The sequence below is a fragment of the Balearica regulorum genome, chromosome 9 (assembly GCF_011004875.1).
Source record: "Balearica regulorum gibbericeps isolate bBalReg1 chromosome 9, bBalReg1.pri, whole genome shotgun sequence".
NCBI classification, from domain to species: Eukaryota; Metazoa; Chordata; class Aves; order Gruiformes; family Gruidae; genus Balearica; species Balearica regulorum.
The window spans coordinates 11,377,710-11,401,643 of NC_046192.1; the positions used below are offsets into that span (position 1 = coordinate 11,377,710).

The following is a 23,934-nucleotide window of genomic DNA, read 5'->3' on the forward strand; positions in this document are numbered from 1 at the left end:
TGTTCATAAATGTGGAAGTAACATCTCCAGCCAATGCTGCTTGTCTAATACGAATCCATACTGCCCACAGTCCTGCAAAACTGCCTTGATCTGCTTGGAGGCAGGTGCCCATTTTAGTTGTCTTGAAGGATGCTAAAAATATCATGTAGTAAACTGGAATTGTTCTTGTGTGCACACAACCTTTCATGTGTCTATCTTACCCCCAGGAAATACATGAAACCTGATTAAATTTTGTGCTTAAATGTAGGCAAATGTAAATATATCAGTGTCTGTCTGAAAAAAAAAAAAAAAGGGGGTGTGGGGGGGTGAATGTCCACTTCTGTCATGCCTCCATGTTGAGGTGAACCAGGTAAATCAATTTTGATTCACCGAAAGTTTGGTAAAACAAAATAACTTCATTTCTTTCCACAAGGATTTAGTAGTACCAATACGAGAATGCACTGCTATATATCCAGCATAACCACGCTTCTAGTTTTTCTGTACAGCCTCTACAAAATATTCAAAGATGGATAGTACTATATAGTCAGGGTCTCTATTCTCAATGCAAAATCTGAAAACCTAAACTGAAGCTACCTGCCCTTACCAAGAAGCGGTCAGAACAGAAGATTTGTAAGGACACACTTAGAGATGTGAAACCTGAAACCACTCTCGTGCACATCTCCTGCCTGAATCCATGCACTGGGTGTGCGACTGGACGCAGGGACAAGTCAGGGATGTGGGCAGTATTCACACTTTATAAGGGGATCAGGACAACAGTGGCCAATACTATCCTACTCTTCTTTTAGGTTTAGAAGGGGGCGAATGAAACCCTGGATTAAGTTAATGGTAACATGTATGTTATTTGTGAGGAATGCATGGCTTTGTTGGGGTTTTCATTTTCTATTAAAGATCCCTGAATTTTATACTTGGGAATAGCAGCCTGAGCCATAGCTTTTTTTAAGATGCTGAATAAGCATCTTAAATATCTTAGATACATGTTATGTCAAACTGTTCCAGACATGAAAAGACCATGGCTTGCTTTGTGCTATACAGCAATGGCCACTATCTTTTATATGATCTGGACACTCAGCAAAAGAAATATGAAACAGATTTCACATGGTAGAATATGAACAATATTTCTCCTATATTACACAATATGTATGAGGGTTTTTTATGCAACACTCCTCTCATCTTGGAGGAACTTAAAACAGTGCTTTATATTGCAGTGGTGGGATATCAGAGCAAGTCCATAAGTTTAGTGCAGTTGCTGTGGAGTTATACAGCTATAAAATGAATAGGGAATTTGCTTATGAATATACAACACTCCATTAAAAACATCTTGTCCTATCTGGATAATCAGGCAGCACTTTTACCACCACCTGACCCATGTACCCTAATACATTTCATGTTATTCAGCATACCAGCTTTGGGAGAATTAATTGGAAAGATGGCCCTGAGATGTGAACCAACACAGCAGCTTAACCAAACCCGAGGGTTAAACCACAGGGCACCTCTGGCTCATTCATGATGATGATGATCCTCATTTATACCACCAGTCATACCTCCTGTCAGCTGGAAATAAAGCAGCACTGTTCATATCTTGAAGCTACAGTCAGGCATGACTACAGTATAATTTGTCTATATACTGTCTAATTTCAACAGGAACATGAGATACCAGGAAACTAGGTGGTTTTTTCTATGAATTCCCTGCTCCCTTTATAACAACATTCCAGGGGGAGGAACGAAGAAGGACAAAGAGTAAAATTCCTCCTTCTCACCCTGGAATCTTACAGGGAAAGGCCTTGTACTCTAAGGATGACATTGCTGACACTTCCCTCTCAACTACAGCCTGCAGTCTCTCACACTTCCTCCCCACCCCACGCGTGATGGGGACAGACAACCCAAGCACCATAGACTCGTACAGCAAGGTACCCAGCTCTCATCCAAGGGTCAGATGTTCCACTGAGGAGCTACTGAGTTAGCCATGTATTTGTGTGTTTTAATTGTACTTTCTTGGCCTTTAAAGACCGCTATGGAAAACAGACTGCAGACCGTTTTAAGGGGGTGCAAACTTCAGAGAAAGTAGTGACGGACATTTCCTCATGTCACACACAGGGTTGAATTTGGCATGCCTGCATTTTTGCGTAGCCATGCTCTTAGAAGAAGAAAGCACTTATTTAAAAAAATTTTCCAGTGTCTCTTTTTTTTCTTGAGTAGGCGGCAAGGCTTCCCTTTCATGTACTGGGAAATGTCATTCTTTGTCTATGCAATTATCCAAGTACATCAACAATTCACTTGAAGTAGAGAAGTCAATTAATGTATAAATTACTTAATCCTTTGTAGTTGTCCGTTATGTAATAAAAAAATCGTATTTGTATCCCATACACTGTTTAAAGGCATTGCTTCATAAAGGATGTTCTAAAACATACCACAACCATTGGCATAACTTTTACGTTGCATTTTGGTTTTCTTTCTCAGAGTGAAGGTAGTGCTGTCTTGCAAAGACAGGACGGAACTGATTCACTGTGCAGCTACAGATTAGTCACTTAAACCTCCCCAATTTCCAGTCCACCCATGTGTATAATGATGCAGCTCTGCACAGGATTGTTATGAGGATTAACTACGTGACACTAAAAGGCTTTGAGACCCACTCAGTAAAAACTATTTCTATAAAAGTGCATATGCATAAAGTGCTAATTGATGCCAGCTAGCCTTTCATCCCAGGTGGCAAAACCAGCTTCTTACCATACACATTTCCTTTAGTGGGCACCAGCAGCATATTTTTTATTTCTAAATTCCTGGGTTTGCCTTAAAACATACAAACCATTTGATTTTCAGGAATACTACAATTAGGAGATTGATGCAGCAATGTATTTCAGTAATTACCTTGATTAACCCTGCACAGGCAAGAAGTATAAACATTGTAACACTCTTCAAACTGAGAAATGAGCCCTATTGGCACTGTACAGCTCTAAATTCAGCAATTTGCATCTTAGAGGGTCTACAGTGTCCTGTTCATTTCCTATAGAAACCTGACAATTGAGTTACAATGGCCCTTGAAATGAAGCAGAAAGTTGCTGTTCCTGGCCTGGCCTTGTATGACACAGCACCATCAAATTAAGATATATAAGTAATTATTTTCCTTTTGATTTTCCCTGTGTGCTGCAAATGACCATCATTTCTGGAGCCCCTCCCTCAGCTGCAGAAACTTGGATGTGCTCCACCTGCTTATGTTTGCTGATAGATGCCAGAGGAATTTTCACTTCATCTGTTTCACAGATGCTCAGACTTTTCTTAAGACACGTCATACAAAAATGCCTCCAAAATAATTAGCAGGATTTCAGTCGGCATGACTGTGATGGCGGCACGTAAGGTAAAGCTCAGACAGCTCTTAAGAAATTGCTGCTCTGGAATGAGCATCTGGGACCTTAACAGCACTCATTTAAATCTTCCTGCATGACACATTTATAGTTTTCCATGTAGTCAAAAGGGCAAAGGGGTTGGTATGCAGAAAGCTGCTACAATGTGAGAAACATCATGCACTTCTATAACCTCTTGCACTCCTACTCACATGAAGGTAAGTGCTAACGGAGAGCAAACACACAACCTAATTCAGAGAAGGGGGAAAAATTACAGAAGTATCTCAATCATAATCTCTATGTCTCACTCCAAAATAAAATTCACCACTTTACTAAGGAGCTAAATGGAATAATCTTATGAAATGTGTTGCAAAGTAGTATTTTAATATTTAATTGAAAGATGCACCTGCACCCTCAGCAAGTTTGCCAACACCACCAAGCTGTGTGGTGTGGTCGACACGCTGGAGGGAAGGGATGCCATCCAGAAGAACCTGGACAGGCCTGAGAGATGGGCCTGTGCGAACCACATGAAGTTCAACAAGGCCAAGTGCAAGGTCCTGCACGTGGGTCAGGACAATCCCAAGCACAAACACAGGCTGGGCAGAGATTGGATTGAAAGCAGCCCTGAGGAGAAGGACTTGGGGGTATTTCAAAAGGCCACGAGTTACCAATGTGTACTTTCAGGCCTACAGTGGCACGCAAGCCTCCTTGAAAGGGCCAACAAAGGGGATCTACAGAAAGGGAGGGCAGCTCTGGCCTTCCCTCCACCCAAAGACACCCCAGAGGGCTCTCCGTTTCTTCTTGGAGGGGTAGGAAGGCTTTATTGCTGTTGACTTAAGTTCTCAACATGACAGAGGTTGCAGAAAAGCTGCAGATGCTCACACCACAGCCCTCAGGCACAGGCAGCTGCCTGTTTTGAAGATGGTGAGACATTTCAGAGCACGCACAGGAGCCTCAGGACTTGTCTCGTACCGGCCCCTTGCCGTGGGGCATTGCCAGGGCGGTAACATTAAACAAAAAAACTATATACATAGATAAGGAAAGCCTTGCAGAACAAAAGCCTTAGAGCAGTTCATCAGGAAGTCGCTGGTAATTGAAGACATTCAGTTTATGCTCAGTATTTCTAAGGAAGTGCTGTAAAATATTCCAAACTTAAATTACATATACAATATATTTATTAGAGATATATGATATTTCCCACCTGGGAATGCAGAGTCAAACAATTTGTTTGGCCTTGTATGAAGACCTTCAAATGCAATTCAAGGCAAAGCTCTGGGGTGACAACACACCTTTCTTGAAATGATTTCTATGGAACAGCTTGATAGATAGAATTACTTAACATTTTTAACACTTCAGCCTAATAACAAATGACAAAGAGCACTGGTTCACATATGCTGTACTCAATTACTTTGATTTCATTAACAGACTGCTTTCAATCATTAGGAATCCCAAGCCACATGTCAAACTCAAAGGCCAAATTCTTAGACCATATAACTTAGCACAGCAGTCAAGTCAAAGGAAGTACGCCAATTTATACCATAGCAAAGCCAACCCGAAAACTGCATCCCATTAACTATAATTCCCATAGGGATTCTGGCCACTGTGGTTACAAATAGCTGACAAAGCTGAAGTGTATTATTGTGCTATTTGTGAGAATGAGTCAGACATAACAGCATTGGGGAATTACTCCCAGCCTATAGATAATTCAGTCAAAAAACAGCTTCTATAAAGAACTAGCACCAGTTTGTTTTCTGCCCATCTTGTCCCAGAGGATACTCAGAATCAACTTCAATGACATTCTCAAAATAATCACAATGCACACATTATCTTACCTTATTTTATTTTGTCCTTTTTAGCACTTCTCCCAATTTAGTACTCAACTATACCAATCTTTACACAGATCCTTCTCTGATCTTGGAAATAAATCTGTTTCTGACTTGAAGCTTGCTTTTTCCCCTCCCGTTTTCTCTCTGCTACTGAAAAATAAATTGGGGGACAGGGGGAAAACCCACAACACACTGAAATAAAACAAGTCCTTGAGGATGAGAAAAAATCCCACCAAATAGCTACTCATTGACAAATCTTTCTCAGCAAACAGTTCAATGAATCTTCAGTGAATTTTATAAAATACAGTTCTAAAAGACACTTTCAACTTGCTCTTCTTCCAAAATTTGCTCATTAAGTTACAGTAGTTTCCTCCTACTTGAAATGTTTGTGTATGGGCACCTATTAAATGTAAGGTTATCCACATCCCAAGTCTGTTATTATCAAGTGCAGGTCACTGCCATGCCATTTAAATCTCCAGAGCACTTTAATCAGAAGATCATGTCATCATAGCCTTACTGGTAAAAAAAACTAAAAAACCAAAAACCTGAAAAGCATAATGAATTAAGAGCATCTTCCAGCTGATTAACTCATTAATTTTTTCCCCAGTGAGTTATGCGCTAGCAGCCAGAAAGCAATCCAGACATCTAACAGGCAAATGAACATCAGCTCCCAAAAAGGGATAGAACATGCTCTCAGTGGATATAAAATAGTATTCTGTTCTAGAGTTAACAGGACACCACCAATTCAACATCAGTTTATCATTCACTGATAAAACTTGATAAACTTAATTCCTAATTTACATTGCTGTGAAATTCAGTATCTTATTTCAGTGACAATATGTATCATTTAATAGGATCTGGCTGTGAAATGATTAAAGGTGAATACCACAGATTCTTGAGTTAGTAGTACAAGGGAAGTTCTTAACCTAGGAGTACTTACTGATTTTCCAAACTAGACTGTAAAGTTTAAGAAAAGAGACAGATCAATTTTAAATGAGAAAAAAAGGAAAAAAAAAAAAAAGAAGAATCATACCTCTGTTGAACTTGTTATTCCTATACAACCTAGAATCTCAGAGAGGAAAGCTTAGTGAATCACCACAAGCCTGAAGTCAAATATTCATAATAGATTACAATAAAGGTAGTTGATCAGCAAAAGATACATCAAGCCTTCAAATTGCCCAGAAGTATTGCCTAAAGATGGTTATTGGTATGAACATTTAATTAACTATGGGAAAAAAAATATCTTTTAATGAAACAAAAAAAATGTTATTAGTTTCAGACACTGACATCCAACCCCACTAATGGAAACATTTCTTTCCTCTTCCAAGCCAATGCATTTATACATCACGCTGCATTGTGGACCATATTGCAATAGTATGAGAACAGGATTACTCCTGGACCAACAAAAACAGAGGTAGCACACACAGGACATTCTTTTCTCTGATGACATAATATTTTTTTGATTGCAACATTAATCTGCATTCCGTCAGCCTGTGCCGCTATGAATGAGGCCAACGGTACCTCATCTACAGAAGAATGGATCTGTAATCCATTTCAGCCTCCTTTCTTGCCAATGTCATTTGCTTCAGTGGGAAGCTTTCAGCACACGGGATCAGCCTCAAAAAAAGAACTGATGGTTTGGGGCATAGTACAGCTGTAAGCAGAGATTACGAATTCCTGAGAAGGCTCATGTTGGCTCTCACGAGTATGAGCAGTGGGTACCCAGTGCCAAATGCAAATTTTGCAGTATTCTAATGGAAATCAAAGAAACAATATCCATGACTGCAGGGGAAGAGCCACACAGAATACCTTCACAGAATAAGCGCGCATGTCTGTTGCGAAAAGCATGCCTAAAAAGATCTGCCAACACCTCTCCCAGCACTTTTCATGCTGTTGACTAGGGAGGTGCCCACTGCAATAACACAAGGGAGCAGCAGCCGCAGAATCACAAGTTCTTTGATTTCGTTACAGAATAACTTCACGTGATATGAAGGACGGGTGCCTCCTCCTCCCAAGAGCCAGCTCACAGCGGGGCCCATACACCCTAAGGGCCATGGAGAAGCACCAGCTTCTCTGAGCTCTCCAGCAACACAAATCACAGCTCCATCCTTACCCTCAAACAGCCGCACTGAGATGGAAGTGTTTCTCAAGGACACACTAGAACAAAACAATCAACAGTGACTGCAGCATCTGCTCGGCATAACCACTATCATAAATTTCAATCTCATTTTAATTTTTATACGTCAAAAGCTATTAGGTCTTAGATATTTGAACCTTAATTATTATGGAAGCAATTAGCTCGTATGACCAGAAGGCTTTGCCTGAGCAATTGTGATGAGCACAGTATTTTCTACAACATAAAAAATAAATATCCTAACACATCTGTAGCTATCTAGGACCTGACAGTTGCCACAGTGCTTCATACTGGTATCTTGTCTTTGGGCCAGACTGCAAAAGATAGAAATTATTGGCGTGCACTATATGGCATTATATATTTGTGTAACTGAAGGTTATCTCCTAAGTAATTCTGGAAATGTAGAACTTCAAAATTTAAATATTCCCTGCTGTAGAGAGATTAAATTGTTTTTAAATATTTAAGTATTCTTTGAAAGAAAACTATTTTGGTATGCTATCTCCTACAAAAGACAGCCATAATCAGGCAACAGCTCCAAGCACCCCAGAAAGTGGGATTTCTAGAACTGACAAACCCACATTTGGGTTTCAAGATACAAAAGTATTCCATGGAGTTTTATGCATCAAAGGAATTTCATTAATATATATTGCTTTTTAGTACCTTTTTTTAATGCATTACTGCTTAATAGAAGTATGCATTTTAATTCTCAGCATCTTTTTTAGTTTTCCCCTAGCATATTTTATCCACAGTGCAGTGTGCCCACACAGCCTTCCCCCAAGCTTTGGTGAGCTGATCTGACCTCTGCAAACAGGGCTGCTGGCCGAGAATGGCAGCTGAACAGCAGGGGACAACAGAGCTGGTTTAGAAAGTGTTTGGGGATCTTTCTGGGTGAGAAATACTACAGAAATACAAATGATACATAGCGAAGAGCTACTGAGCATTCACTAGCGCACAGTCCCTGGCCTCCTTGGTACCTCACAAGTTTCTCAGTTGCTTTTCCAAGCAAGGGTGAAATTCAGGAATGGCCAATGCTCATTCTCAATCAAGTCACAGGGAGCATTTTTAATTCCTATGTATTTGCATTTTACACAGCGCTCTTTGAAAGTCAATCACTATCTCCTCCATGACTAACTGAAATATAAACTGTTTAGTGCCTTGTTTCACATTAAGAGGTTTGATTTAGATTACTCCTGCTGATAAATACCATTTGCTAACAAAATTAAGGGCTGATGACTTCCAATTCAAGCTTTTGTTGAATTAAAGGCAACTAATAGCATCAAAGCCTGGAGCCAAAGGAATTGCTTGATTCCAGCCAAAGGGACTTCTGTTTATGTTAAAAACTCTTTTTCCCAGGCTCCATATCATGCATCGTCATCAATTTTCTTCACTGGGACTCACCACATCCACTACAGAGACAGAACTCCGGCAATAGGAAGAAATCTAAGGTACACAATGGTTGTGCAAGCAATAATATACAGGCACTAAGGGGAGGACTAAAGCACAAGGTGCTAATGGATGCTCTGACTTTTTATTTCCTTGCATTTTTCAAGGGTTTTTTCTTGTTTAGGGGATATTTTCTGCAGTCTACTGCCAAAGAAAATGGGCTTGAACACACACACGTACATCTGAGCAAAGTCTGGCTTACCTAGTGCGACACTTCTGCTCTTATTTCTTCATGCAAGACAAAGCAATGCTAGGAATAGGTTACTCCGCACACAAAGCCAGGGACCCTGAACCTCGCCTCCAGAAACAGCTGAGGAGACCCCTGCACACTAATTGTCAGGACTCGGGGGTGAGGAGGCACGACACATCTCTCTTCCCAGGGGAATGGTCTGGGCATCGTCTGCATGGTTCACAATAATTGGAAACCTCCTACCCAGCCCGAGGAGTAGGGAGCCCAACCCTCTAGTCATCCTGGGAGCACGCACACATGCACAACTATTTTCATTGCAAATCTCTCTATGAAACCTAGCTCTCTCACTAATTTTCCTCACAATATGCCCAGCCTTGAGTTCCCTCCCTCTTGAAGCAAATGCAAAGGGAACCCACAGGGTGAAGGGCCTGCTGGCCACCAACATGCAGGGCAGTGCCCAGAAAGCCTCTTGTCCTCCCTGTCACCAGCACTGTCCTCCCAAGGTGGAAGTCTTATTCTTTTTATAGAACTCTCTAAAATGGTTTCAGACACACATTCTTAATGAAAATCCAAAAGTAAACAAATAGGCAAAACTGTTTTCCTTTAATTAATATACATATATTCAGAGCAAAGTTATGCCACTGTACATATAAAACAGCCATATACTTTCTCCTATAAAGGTAGCTAAAGCAGAAACATGAACCTGACTGAAATACATAACTGTTTTTAGATGGGATGTAAGAACTTCCTGAATAACAAGATGCCCTTTACTTGAACCATAGCTTGAAAAATGTCACCGGTGCAAATGCTAAGGAAAGAAAATACCACCAACATATCTGACAGGCATAACTTCCTCTGCTCTCAGAATACATTAGTCCTACAATGCCACTTTACCAGTAAGCAAATAAAATTATGCCCAAATACATCCAACACAGCAAAACTGAACACTGCAGAAGGTCCTATTTAAAGCAGGCTTAGTTTAAGATTAATTCAATTGCTTTAGCCAATTTATATTCTCCACCTAAGACTCCTGGACTTCAGGAAATGAAGCATTATGACGCTTTAACAACATTCTCCACTTGCATCTAAGCTTCATATTTCTATTAGCTTCTCTGCACTCATTTAAAGCATAAATCCTCACTGACATAAAGGGGCTTTCCATGCACGTAATAAAAAGAATCCTATGCAAGAGAGATCCTCTCTGAAGCTAAAAGCTGAGAGTGGCCAGTGCCAAACACCACGCAGTGTGTGCTGCCTGATGGTGGCTGCCGTCCTGCACGACTACATCCCACCACGCTCATAATGGAGCCCACGGCAAAGATCTCATTAACTTCATAGGTGCAGGGCAGGACCTCACCATATGGTCACGTTTTGAAAAAGAAATAAGCACATGCAACCCTCCATTTTCAATTTTAGAACAAGACTCAGCCAAGTTCTCTAAAGCTCTCTGGGATACAGTCATGTGTAAAGCTTCTGCAAGCAGTTTACTGTTCCCTTAATAGTGAAGTTAGCGTTTTTCCTTTTCCCTCTCATCTCTGTAACACTACATGAAAAAGAAATAAACAAAATACTTCCTCTTCACATAGCATACTTGTTGAGGCATTAGTTTATTTGATGCACTTCACTTTTGGAAAACACATCAATAAAGCCTCTGTATCTCTCACCAGCCATCACTATATCTAAATATACTGAAGAAGCTATTAAGATTTGTCCCATGCAAGAATTCACATCCATCCTTTTGGTTCATTTGATGAGGGGAGAAAGAAGCAGAAAAACAAGCTCCCAATTCACAGTACAAAATATGTAATGCTTAAGGATAACAACACAAGGCCTTTAATGAAGCAAGAAGAAAATAAGCTGTGTGTTTCACATTCACATTAAACATGGTGGAAAACAGCAGGCTGGGGAGTGATGGTACAGTTTAGCTTGTCTCACTTGTTTAATTTGTTTCTTTGTTAAAGTTAATGGCCATTTTAATATTACAGGCTTACAAAATGGTAATGAAGACCACGCAGCTAGGTGGACTTCTATTTACAATTGGATAAATCTGCGCTGAAAACAATCATTCCTGACCATGCTATAGCTGCAAAAAGAACATTTTTATTAAGCTTTATAAGGATAAAGTGAGGTGGTTTTACAAATATGTGCAGCTTCCAACCAGCTATGGTTTCAGTAGCCAAAACAGCAATATATGTTCAAGAGGCATAGGGGTTTTAGATTATGTATGGAAATTTAAGCAAAACACTGGATTGTTAACCATCCACTTATATCATCTGGATTTCCCCATCTCAAAGTTTTAGGGCACATTTTCAGCCCTTTTGAGCCAACATGACAGTACAAACAGGAAAGAGCACCTTGGTCTCTGGGTATTGAAGTAAGGAGACAACATTCTCTTTGCATTAATTTTGGCTGATTGAGGATCAAGACACACAAACCCAACCCATGCACAGTAACAGTGCGGCAGAGGGGACCCATTTGCCTACTCTTCAGCTGGCTAGAGCAAAAATTTGGGGTTTGGGGAGCAATGAAGGGGAAGAGGAATGAGGCTGGGCTTGCCACCACCAAGCCATGCTGTGCAGGCTGCATGAAGTTGGGAGGATGGTTCATCCATTCGGACATTTTCTGAATATCAAGGGGCCACCAGGCCCAGGAGATGGGGAACACACTGTCTCCTGAAAGCTACAGCAATAACGGGTTTGGCCACCGCCATGGCTAAGCTCATTAGGATCAGACACAAGTGGCAGAAGTTGCATAGGACAGAAATGCTGGGCAAAACAGCTTGGGAAAGTCTGATCTAGAGTGGAAAAAAAACCCCAAAACCCCCAAAGACCAACAGTCTCAGTTTTAAAAGTGCAATGACCAATAAAAGCAGCAACATAGCATTAATAAATTTGCTGTAGAGGCATCTAGGGTAGAGTAGAAATAGGGTATTTTGCAAGCACGTGGTAAGAGAGCGTCCTACTGCAAGGCCTTTGCAATCAAAATTAACAAGGCAGAAAACCAAAAATAGGTAGTAATATCTGAGCAGATGTTATTCTTAAATGACTCTCTTACACAAGGAATTAGAATCAGGCTTAGCAGGGCAATTTTAAGATGTTTTATTTATTAAATAAGTATCCCAGTGAGAAACATTTTATTTCTATGGGTCATAATCAGATCCCAATCACTCACTATTCATCCTATAAACTTATTACGAACTTTTCCCTTGCAGACTAACTTCCAGTCTCCACTACACTGGTGTAAATCCTGTTGCTCAAAGCGTGTTGAGACAGTTCCACGTAGGGCCCACAGCTGATGGCATGCGTTGTTGCTAATGGTGACAGTTACTTTTGAGAAAAGAAGAAGAATGGGAGAAAGAGAGAAGTGAAAATGAAACGAAAGCAGCCAGGAAGGCCAGGAGAGGAGCGGCAGCAAGGGCAGCAGGCTGCCCCACTGGCTTGGTGAAAGGGCGCAGGGCTGCGGCGGGTGGGCAGGCTGCAGGAACGCTGAGGCAAGCCCATGGCATCACACAGGTTGAGGTGGCTCAGCCACTGCCCAGCTCTCCCAGAAAACATATCAAATCCAGTTAACAGGTTGACACAAGTGTAACAACATCAAGCGTGTCTTGGAGTTGCACTAGTCCAGCCCGGTGCCCAACTGCTGACACTACACTGCCCCAGGGAGGCCCAGCCGTGGCCATGGCCCCTTGCTGCTGTACAGGCACCAAATAAACCCCACTGTAATCACCACCCTGCAGCAAGCTTAGTACAGGAGCCATTTTCTCTTTGCCTTGTGAGTGAAGCAATTAAGCTATTCTGAAAGACCAAGCTCCATTTATTTACATTACTACTTTGCTATATTTTAAATATTATTATGTGCAAAACTTAATTTTAAAATGCCACTTAAATGCCCTTTATACAAATTGCTAACCAAGCCTTTTGTCGATCTTCAACTAAGATAGACCATTGCAGAAATTTCAACATCATACCTTCCACAAAGCCTGAATTAATAACCTCACCAACCCAATCCAGTAAGACAGGCAAGCAATGTATATCATGCCTGCAAATGCTGTATCATTAATATATTGTCCCATGTAATAAAAGCATTCTCTTAAGAATGCAATTATTTGCACCATTTATGCTCCTCTCATCTCAGCCTCCCCAGCTGCTGAGAAAAGCTTGTCCACTGGTGGGAACTGGAGGAATAAGATTGCCTGACCCAGGTGGATAAAACGAGCTACTGATTATTCAGCACTGACTTCACTTTGAAGAGTCTTCCAATAGGAAAAAAAATTAAACCTATGACACCACTTCAAAAATCACAGGCAGCGTTTTTAACCTCTGTCCTTTTGCATTACTGCAACAGTGCCTGGAAAAGCTACAGCAGAAGAGACAAAGTCATTTAGGCAGTTCCCTTTGTGCCACCATCATAGCTCAAAGGGACAGAAATCAAGAAACATTAAAATCAGTGTAAGCCGATTAGGACGTTAAGGAAGAATAAACCACACAGAACTTAAACAAAATCTGTTAAAAGGCACAGAGAAAGCACACATTTCCGAGTAGAGCGCAACTTATTTTCTGGAGATACTCCAGATTTTTAGTTTCCATCTGGTGGTACTTAGTGGTGTGATAAGGGAAGAGGAGGTTTCCAGCTGAAACACAAGAGTGCACAACATTTGACATGAAAGACCTACAAGCAGGACAGCCACAGTCTAATCAAAATCCTTAGGATCTGAATAAGGATGGACACATTTTTACATACACGCATCTAAATCACACTCATGCCTGTATACAGAAACATGCTCTACTTAATTAAGAACAAATTAGTAACCTGTGATTGAAAGTGCGGTCCGGCTGGGAAGAACAAAAGACTTATCCTCACTCTATTCTGTCCTTCCCCAGCACAGGGTGGTTTAGCTTAAGGTGAGAATAGTATCTATTTCTCCTGTTTGGTGAAATCATGCCCACGAGTCTAGAAGGGTGGGCAGCCAGCCCAAACAGGCAGGTGTAGACATGCAGTAACAGGAGGAACAAGTCTTAAGCCTTCTGTTGTAAATAACAAAATTATATTTTACAAAACAAGATGGTAACAAAGGTGCATCAGATCTGGAATTGGACAGGAAAGAGAAGCTCTCTGAATTTTTTCAATTATTTAACTTCCCATATTTTGTGGGGGTTGTCTTCAGGCCAGACATTGCTATTCTTAAAACCATCCCATTCAGTTACAGAATGAGATTGGATCTCAGCAGAAGAGTTTTGTTTCTTCAGGATTCAGCAGCTAACATCAAATGAAAGAGAAAAGAGAAGCCTGTCTCATGATGAAAGGACAAGGAAAAGAGCAATCACATAAGAAAACCAATACCCAGACCTCTGAACAGCAAAGCAATTGCATGTGTCAAGTTCCCGTAACACGATGGTGCCAGCTGAGCCTTATGTTAAAACTGTGCAATAAAATTAGATGTCTGGAGCCTCTGTCAGAAGAATGATGCTATCTCATTAATGGGATTACATAGAAAAATTGGAGGGATTTCAGTCAAGAGGAATAAAACAATTAAGGATCAAAAGAGTGTGACTCATGAATGAAAGCAAAAACTGGATCCCGTGCTCTTGCCTGAAAAGCCCACGTCTCAGAACCAGAGAGGCTTGGTGGTACCAGAGACACCACATCATCTTCCCCCTTACACCTGGAATAACAGTGATAGATCAGACCCCACAGAGCAAAAACTTGTATTATAAAATACTGGCTTTGCTATGGCAACACTATTATTGTATCACTCTGCGAGAAACTAATAATCAGAAGGGAAAGGGGAGAAGGCGGCTAATTGCCTATAAGCAGCTAGAGGATACAAGCCCCGTAAGAGAAGAATACATTTAGTCAGAAAAAGAGGGATAAAAAGGAAAGAGATTGTGACTAGAGAGACTGTGTAAAATCAGAGCCCTTCAGTTAATGACTGGAAAGGATTTTTTAGCCATAGGAACAACATATATGTGGAATCATCTTCCCAAGGGGGGTGCTGTAAATCAGAATTGCTGAACAGTGTGAAGAGGTGCTGGCCACCACCCCAAAAGCACCACCGTGAGATCCAGCACTGGCAGAAGGTGAACTAGCTGCAGGGGGAAGGGGAGAAGGAGAAACAGGGCAAGCAGGAAAAGGGGAGTGTTGTGGCGGCAGATGTTCCCTCATCCCCACTACTATGTTACATTGCAGGAAAAATAAGTGAATAAATAAAAGAGATCTCTAAATATAGAATGAGATTGTCTTCACTGAGGGGTTCAACATCTCTCTGCAATCCATCTTTTTCCAGTTGAAGGACTGTAGGTTAAGTAAAAAGGTTCATTTAAATTCTACACACATTCACAGAGATAAACTGATTTCAGAAAGCATTATTACGTCTGAACTCTCTCACTAGGGGTGAAAGCCAGATACTTTGTAAACCATTTTTATGATAGCTAATATTCTCTAAAAATTCATTAGATGTCAACATAAAGGACAAAAGACATCACCGCGGAAGAACAGATGCTACGAGCTACCGTACAAAGTATATTAGGGTCACTTGCCCTGCATTCCTCTGTGTCAGCACAGGGCAGCACTGCTTCAACACCCAGCAGTGGTCTTGTTTCTTGGCTACTGTGACAGGCAAAAAGTCAAAAAAAGAATACACTTCCCAAGAAGAAACTTTGCTGAGGAAGTGCCAGATCTGGAGGTGCCCAAGCAAAGCCCTTCACAGCAGACCCACAGCCCGTGCCATCTGCACAGTACGCCAAGAGAAGCAGAGGAACACACCAGGAAGCAATGTCTTCCAACCCCATCTTACTTGCATCAGATCCTCCAACGAGGAAGAGTGTGTGCACACGCATGTGTGAATACACACCGGCAGGGGAGGGAGTTAGGACATTTAATTGGACTTTGGACCTTATCCAATACATGTAGCATCAGGCAACGGCTCTTCTAGACCTGGCACTTTACAGAGCAGTGGAGGCTGAAGCCCAGTTTTCTCCATTTTCACAAAGACCCTCAAAGGCAGGTGGATACTCCCCAAAACTGACAGCCGGGCTTGGGTGAAGGGGACTGGGCTGCCAAGCCCCGACTGGCAGCATAGGCCAAACTGGTACCCAGCTCAGTCTGCAAGGCCGCCCATGGCTCTGCAAGGCTAGATGAGCTCTGCGACCAAGGAAGATGGCTCCAACAGAAGCGGCAAACAGAGCAGATTTGTTTGCTATTTTTATATGGTTTCTTACCACAGAAGAACACACTTGAAGCTCTTAAGCCATCAAACTTTAAAGAGCTTTTTCAGAAGCTGTGCTTTGATGTATCTGGGCAAATTCATCTTGTTGCTTAACAAAATCAAGATCTAAGTCTCCTCCTTGCTTCTTTTTTTTCTTTTTTCTCTCTTTAAAAAAAAAAAAAACCACAACCCCCCCCCACAAAAACCCCAAAAAGCCCCTTCCAAAAAACCAAACTAACCTCGAGTTTTAAGCTGCAATCCTATTTCAGTAGGTATATACCTCTGTTAGTACAGATTGCTAAATGCAAATACACAGCATTTGGCCCTTCATCTCCCATCTCAGCACTAGCACTTACAGAAACAATGACAGTGTTTACAACAAGCGATGTTCCTCCACACTTGCCTTCAGCTACACAACCCAAACCTTTTCCTGAAGCCCAAAATTTCTGGTCTGAAACGCCCAATTACTTTTTTGGTTTACAAACTTTATAGTAATAGTAGCAGTTAATGGGATTTCCAGAACAACAACAGTGACCATGTTGGTTACTTCGGACTCTTTAGAGTCCTCACACATACACGGGACACCTCCACAGTGATCTCGTTCCTTCAGTTTATACTCCTGAGTACCTTGCATCCAGTGTGAGTCCGGGTCTTCATGAGGGGAGTTGTGGTGCACAGCTCAATGGCTTCTGGTTCATGGAAGATCACTGTTGGGAGAGGCTCCTTCCGAAGAGTTAGGACATTCAACTTAGTCTTTAACATGGTCTGAAAGTGCTAAAGAAAGAAAGAAAAGCAGTTATCTCCAGTTCCGGTGCAGAAAAATGAGAGTTAGTAGTTGGCCGCATCTGCACGTTTCACTTGCTGTTCAGTGCCTTGGAAATTTCCATGGGGCGAGTTAAGAAGTTTTATACCTTAAGAAAGTAAATATCCATTATGACTATTAGCAATTTGGAGACTGTTTTTAATTAAAAAAGGTATACATACAGAAAATGAGAGAATTCATTAGAATCCATGTATGTCCCAAAAAGGGTCTAAATTAATGTCTGATCACTGCCAGCATATTCTAAAACTGTTCATAGAGCCAGATCCTCTACTAATGACCATATGGAGGGAAGAACAGGGGATCAAAGACCATTCAAAGAACTATGGATTCATCCATTCTGGTTTTCTTTCCTCTATACTTAAATCTCATCCCATTGACCTCAGTAGATGTTACCATTCCCACTGAGCTGAATGCCTCATCAGTTTGCCTTTAGCATGTGAATTTTAAATTCTCTTTCTTTGTAAGCAATAGTTCTTCTAGTCTCCACTGTAAACGCCACTACTGGTACTAACCAACAGATGTCATTCAAAACTCATCACTTGCTATAACAGACAAGAAATAACCCCCCCAGGCTTGGGTGAAGAACAAGCCAAGTGGACAGTAGTGTTGTTGAATGAAGAGTTTCTCAGCAATTGCTTAGAGTGAAGAAAGTCAACCCTTGAAAGATTTCCAGATCAATGTTGTGGAATCAGAGGAGTCAGAGAAACTTTTCAACATTTAAATGTTTCTTTGAACAGACCTTCATTTGAGAAACATGTTCGCTTGCTACTATGTATCTAAGGGGGCAAACCGCGGATAGGAAGCAAATCAATGCAGTAGTCCCAGCTAGTAACATACTACAGCGCTATCCAAAGAAATATGCACTTATTAAAGCTTCCTAACTTCACTCTTATAAAACAGCAGTTTGTAGCCGTATGTGCGATGACTCCAGATTACTTCTATCAAAACCAAACCATTTGTTCTGACTTTTGATGGGAGATTCTTAACTTGTTTTGCAGCCACCCCTTTCCTCAGCCTCCCCTTCAACTCTGCAAGGCAGACGAACGTCGTGGGGTCTGGCTGGCAGAGCGAGAGATGCTAAGTGATTTCCCAGAACCATACGAGAAGTCTCTATCAGAGCTAGAAAATCAACTCAGGTCCTTGCTTTTCAGTCCTGTGCTTTAGGCAAGGAGAACGCCTATTAAACATTTTAGTTATGTTTAAATAAACGGGACAAAACAACTATTTAGTTTCATAGGAACTTTTGTGGATTTGAGTATTCAATTGAAAATACATGATAATTTCTTGGAAATAAGCTTCCTAGTTAATTCATAAGTACTTTATCATTAACTAACTGAAAGCCTGTTAATACACGTCTAAAACAGCTTAATCTTTAGCTCATCAGTGTTTAGGTCTGCTAATTGGTACGATACTGGACCTACAGTACCTTAAATACTCTCATAAACATATTCAAGGCATAAACGCTAAGTCTGTGAAAATAGTACTTGTTTTCCTACCTCACGCATGAAGTTACAGCCTGTTACAGCAATACTTTAGGTCCTCTGTGCTGTTTGTACAAGCATTCAAGTTTCCATCCCAGTGAAGAAATCTACTCATATTATTTTTCATCTGGCTCCTATTATGCGTTATCCCATTCACTGTCCCGAACACAGCTCCAGCAAAAGAGTACTCCATTTAAGATGATTATCCATTAAAGAATATTCTTTGGTGCATGTTTCTGAAGCTAACAGAGCTCTTTCCCAGCCAGGATTACTAACCTCACTGAGAAAACCTATTTCATTTTACCTTTCAGTTGCAATTAACCGCCTTTCGTTTGGAGTTGCCTAGGCTTCTCTGGCGAAGTTGTTAGCAAAGGCTAAACAACAGACAACCAGCCATGACGAGTGTAAAGCAAGCTCAAAGTCTGAGATCCTGAGCTTGAAGGAGCACGGCTGATCACCAACGGCAGTGCTAGGCTTGCTGGTCCCATTAAGTAATTGCTATCTGCTACAACTGTGGTTATCTCTATTAGCTTGGCTTGCTTTTATATACAGGCTCTAGGTCTGCTAACTTACTGCAGACGTTGTACTTCTGGAGGAGAAAATATACAGAAGAGAGAGGGTGCTGGAGACCTGCCATGCGCGGGTCGTGGTGATTCCCTGCCTGTGACTGGCCCCTTTTCAAGCACGGGGAAATGCCATCTCCAAGGTCACCCGCTGCCTTGTGCATGGAAGGGATGGGAGAGGAAGGCAGAGGTGGAACACTTACCTAGATGTATTTTTAGCCTGAAGTTGTACTATTTTGCTGGTGGACCAACTTTTGATCAAACCAGAGATAATTGTTGCAAAATACCAGGCTGAGGAAGATCCTATTCTAGCATTTAACTTCTCCCTCCCTCTGTTTCCATAGATGATCTGTTTACAGAGGTTCTCAAATAAAGAACGCCTCCATTAGATACTCAATAGATGAAAAAACTCCATTTAGCCTCCCCGAGTACTTAGCTTGGACCTCCAAAATGGTGTTTCTCCTCTGCTAGCATGTCTATCAACTTCAGGGGGACTACTGACAGAGCACAATTTGACCAAAATGAGGAAAGCTATGACAATTATCTACTTTTTTTCATGTTTTAACAACCACATATACAGTCTTAAACAAGAAAAAGACTACTCTCTGCCTTAGAAAGGCAATTCGATACTTGTATGAGCAGCAAGTTGGAGTGGTTGGGTGCCAAAAACACTAGAGCACTATTGGCAGCAGACAGATAATTAGTTGCCAGAGAAGCGCAGGACGGAATGGGGGTGGACACAGAAATAGCCTTTTGCTTTGGACTCACGGCTAGCGCTGAGCTCCCTGCGCACAGGTCATATGATGGCTGCCATTAAGAAAATCAAGTCTCTGCCAGGAGACATCACGCAGTGAGCCCCCAAATAAGCAAGTTATTTAAACACATGCCTAACTTTCACTGTGTGAGCAGTCCCAGTAAAGCACACGTGGGTAGTCAATGGGATTATTCATGTGCTTTAAACCAAGAACAGGGTAAAGTGCTTCGTTGAACCCATTTTTTAGTTTCCACTCCAAACTGGCACCTCCCGCGGAAACTGTTGGCAAATGCTCACCTATAACGGTAGCCAATGTATTTTTTGAGAAGAGGCATTAGCTCTCCACTGCTGTGAACCCAGAATATGTCTTTAAAGTGCTTTAAGTTCACAAAGTTCTTGAAAAGCATGACTTTGGCAATTCAGTGAATAAAGGTTCAGGGAACATTATGGTATTCACATTTCACGAGCCAGAACCACTAAGTTCATTTGGTAGCTGTTACACTGAAAATCATCAAAAGAAGAGATTCATAACCGGCATGACTATAACAGCTCAAAACTGCCCATCATTCATCCTTTATCCATTTAGATGGTGCTACCAATACAGACTTTACATTTGAGAGAAATGCAAGGAGCAACATAACAGTAAGGTATTGGCAGCAAGTTTTAAAACTTCTCGAGCAAACAAAATAACTTAATTGCCAATGAAAGGATCAGAGCTGCAATTGGCATTGTGTTTTCCTACTTGCTGAACATGAAATCAGAGTAAAATTTAAGTAAAGCCCCTAATAACATTGGAAAATTATCTTTACAGAAAACCATAGTTTTGCTTATTCAAGAATTCAAGTTCCATCATTTTCTTCTGCTTAGTTTACCAGCCTTAATGGCATCCTTTCCCCCTATAGAAGAAAACTGAAGGGTGTATAACAGGTAGCCCAAACCCGTCACAGGCCAAGACTGTCACTATAGAGGTACCATATGTACTTGCCTCCTTAGTGACCTTCAAAGTGCTCCCTATTTCAACCCTGTCATCACTCTGTTAGCTCCAGGTTAACTGAACATAAGAATCAAGAACTTCTAAATTGTTTTCAACATACATTTTGTTATCAGCTCAACAGTTACATGTTAGCTCTAGAGTAACTATTTCACAACATTATTTGCAAATTTTAGGTGCTACGTATTTAGTCCAAGCACAATTTCTGTTGCTGTTAAAACTAAAAATTAACGTCATTTGGGTTTTGGTTTAGTTTTTCAGCAACAATACAGTAACTTCCACTGCTCAGGCCAAATGTCTTGGAGAAAACAACTGTGACTCTATACAATTAAACGTGCCTTGGAGGAGAAAAGTATGCACTGACAATTTGTAATAATAACACTTAACACTTCTGCACAGCTCTTCATCTTCAGGTCTTAACTAAAGAGTCACTACTGTTCACAATATTGAGTACTCGGCAGTCAAGCCTGGGCTAGTGGATCTTTTCATTCTCATAATGGAAATAAAGATTCCAATTCAATAAATCTACCAAAGGGTTACATACTGGATGTGAATATAAAAATAAACATCAAGAGGAGACTAATTCATTGTAATCTGTAATCCAGCAATTGGGGATTAGCAAAACAGAGTTTACAGGCTAATCAGGTTGTGACATGGTGAGTGTAAGTAAGAAAGTCTTCAGCACCTTCGGCCTCAGCCCCCGTTCTCTCTTAACGTCAGCACTACAGCCAACACACAACTGCATAAACTGGCATCACATTTCCAGATGACCTGTATTTGGCCAAAATTTGCCAAAGACACACATTGAGTGCAAACCCCAAAATGATACAACATTAACTTGTGAAAAACAGTTCTTTTAAAAGTTCAAAGCCTCTGAAAGAGAGGTTTGCCAGAATGGGAAGCAATCCTCTGTGCAACTCATCCTTCTACAGCATATCCAGAGGAATTCCCAGGTCAGATCCACGTTAGAGCATCAGCAAAAGATCAGTCCCTGGGAAATTCAAAAATAACCTCTCTAATTTACTACTTCAATGCAAGTACTTTCCTCTACCTTTGAAATCCATTTAGTTCTGGAATGAAACTAAAGCTTTTCAACAGCATCCCACAGTGAGACACAGCAGCCTCGGAGGGAAAAGACACAGCCAAGCGCAATGAACAGCAAGAGAATTTTAGAAAGTTCAATGTCCCTTTTTGCCTATTCCCAGTGGAATTTGACTACCAACATATCCAGTCTGTAGATACAAGCCTCCACTCTCTTACTCATGGTCAGAGGAGATGATAACACAGTAGTCCTTTAGCAATATGGTTAGGCCATCAGTGGATGAGCACAGCTGTGGCCTGACGACCACCCCATCCCAAGCCTCTAGCTTTCTGGCAAGAAAATAATTCTGATACTGTTCATATGAAAACTGATCCATTTCAAGGCTTTGTTTTGTTTAAAGCAAATGCTTTAAACAGTGCAGATAAATGTCACATCTGATCCATTTCTTGTTAAACAAATATTGCTAATACAGTTTAAATACTTTCCCCTCCCCCATATTAAACTTTACTGTGCTGTATTTATTTATCCTTTACTAGCAGTTCATATAAACACTGTACTGAACACTACAATAAAACCCTCTACAGAGGGGATGGAAGCACTTACCAAAGTCAGAAATCATCCCATCAGCAGCCTGCTCTGTAATACAAAACTGACTGGCATGCGCAAATCCAAGATCATGTCAGGACTCTCTATGCTTAAGCAGATCCGGCCCAAGTAATCTTCTTGACACCGATCCAGCTCCAGAAATCTGGTTATTAAGAACCTATCTCATCTAGCATGTTGAGAGCTATATTTTGCCAGCCTATCAAACCAAATCCATTCAATCTCTTTCGGGTAACAGATGCTACTTAGGTGAAAAAGCAGATAACTATGTCTGAACATACATCTCAACCGTGAAGAAACGGCAATGGGCATAAGGGGACAACGGACTCGCCTGCGCCCTGTGACACAGTTTGGAAGTAGAGGAGCTCGGGCAGGCCCACACTGAGGGCATGGCATCCCCAAGGATTGTGGGGCAAAGCATCTGGGAAACATCGTGCCACAGAAGCAAGCAAGCTAGTAAAAAAACCAAAAAATAAAGCGACCTTTGCCAGCCCTCCATGTGCCCAGCACCACCCTGCATGGTTGCACACTAGAAACTGAGCCAGTGCTTGCCACCATCGCCCCTCCTCACGTCCCCCTGCTCCTACCACACTCCTGCTGGACAGTGCAGAGGAGAGACCGGGCAACGGGGAGCCTTTTGGAGAAAAGGGTAATCTGCATTTACCAGGGTAAGCTCCAATCAGCGTGACCAGACACGGAGCAGAAGATGGCATCAAAGCAAGGCGTGAGACTGGGGAAAGGAAAGCAGAGGAGAGGCAGCACCCGGCGTGCTGCAAGCAACGCTCCCTGCTGCCAGGCACACAGGCCCGCCTGCGCCTCTCCTGCCGTTACTCGACATAACGGGGGAGCCAGGGATAAAGCTCTGATGGAGAAACCTATAATATACACAAGAACTGGATAGATGAAGGGAAGGGGGACACAGGTTTCCAGACGGAAAAGCAGGACGAGGACACAGGGAAGCTTTTTAGGCTGGCAAGCCCAGCCGCAGCATATGGTGCAGAGGAAACCAAAATCAGTCGAGTGTCAAAAAGCCTGTCAGCAAAGATGCTACTGGATCTTTGCATGCAAGCACTGAGAGTTATTCCATCTCGCTCTAGTACCAATTTCTTGGGGAATATTCCTCTTCCTGTGATGATAAGAAATATCTCTTAAAAACACACAACTATCAAGATTTCATAAATAAAACTTGCACTCCCTATCAATAGTGCTGATCACACAGCTGCCTGTGTGACGATGCTCACATTGCCTTGTTTTCTTACAAGTTTAAAGAATTTCTGTTTCCTCACAATTTAATTCATGTGAAACGTTTTGTTCTCAGACCCTGTGTACTTTGAGTTTGCTCTGGCTGGATGCCTCCGTTCTGTTGCCAAGCTTATGCGATTCCAATCAGCAGGATCGCTGCCCAAACAAAACACAATCCCAGATACAAACACCCTCCAAACTGCAGGGAACTTCAGAGCCAGATGAGAATTTCATGACCGATCCTCTAACATCTCTCTATACTCGGCCAAACTAACCCCCCGACCTAAGCAAATCTGAAGT

The 23,934-nt window shown here is 41.5% G+C and overlaps 1 protein-coding gene across 2 annotated transcripts in view; it reads right to left on the minus strand.

The window, feature by feature from the left end:
* The window catches only part of PID1 (phosphotyrosine interaction domain containing 1), an 88,299-nt gene that overhangs the window by 36,134 nt on the left and 28,231 nt on the right, over nt 1-23,934 (minus strand). For both annotated transcript variants that reach the window (XM_075761074.1, XM_075761075.1), the window contains exon 2: nt 16,763-16,909. In XM_075761074.1, coding sequence (XP_075617189.1) covers nt 16,763-16,909 — 147 coding nt within the window. The remainder of the gene's footprint in view (nt 1-16,762; nt 16,910-23,934) is intronic.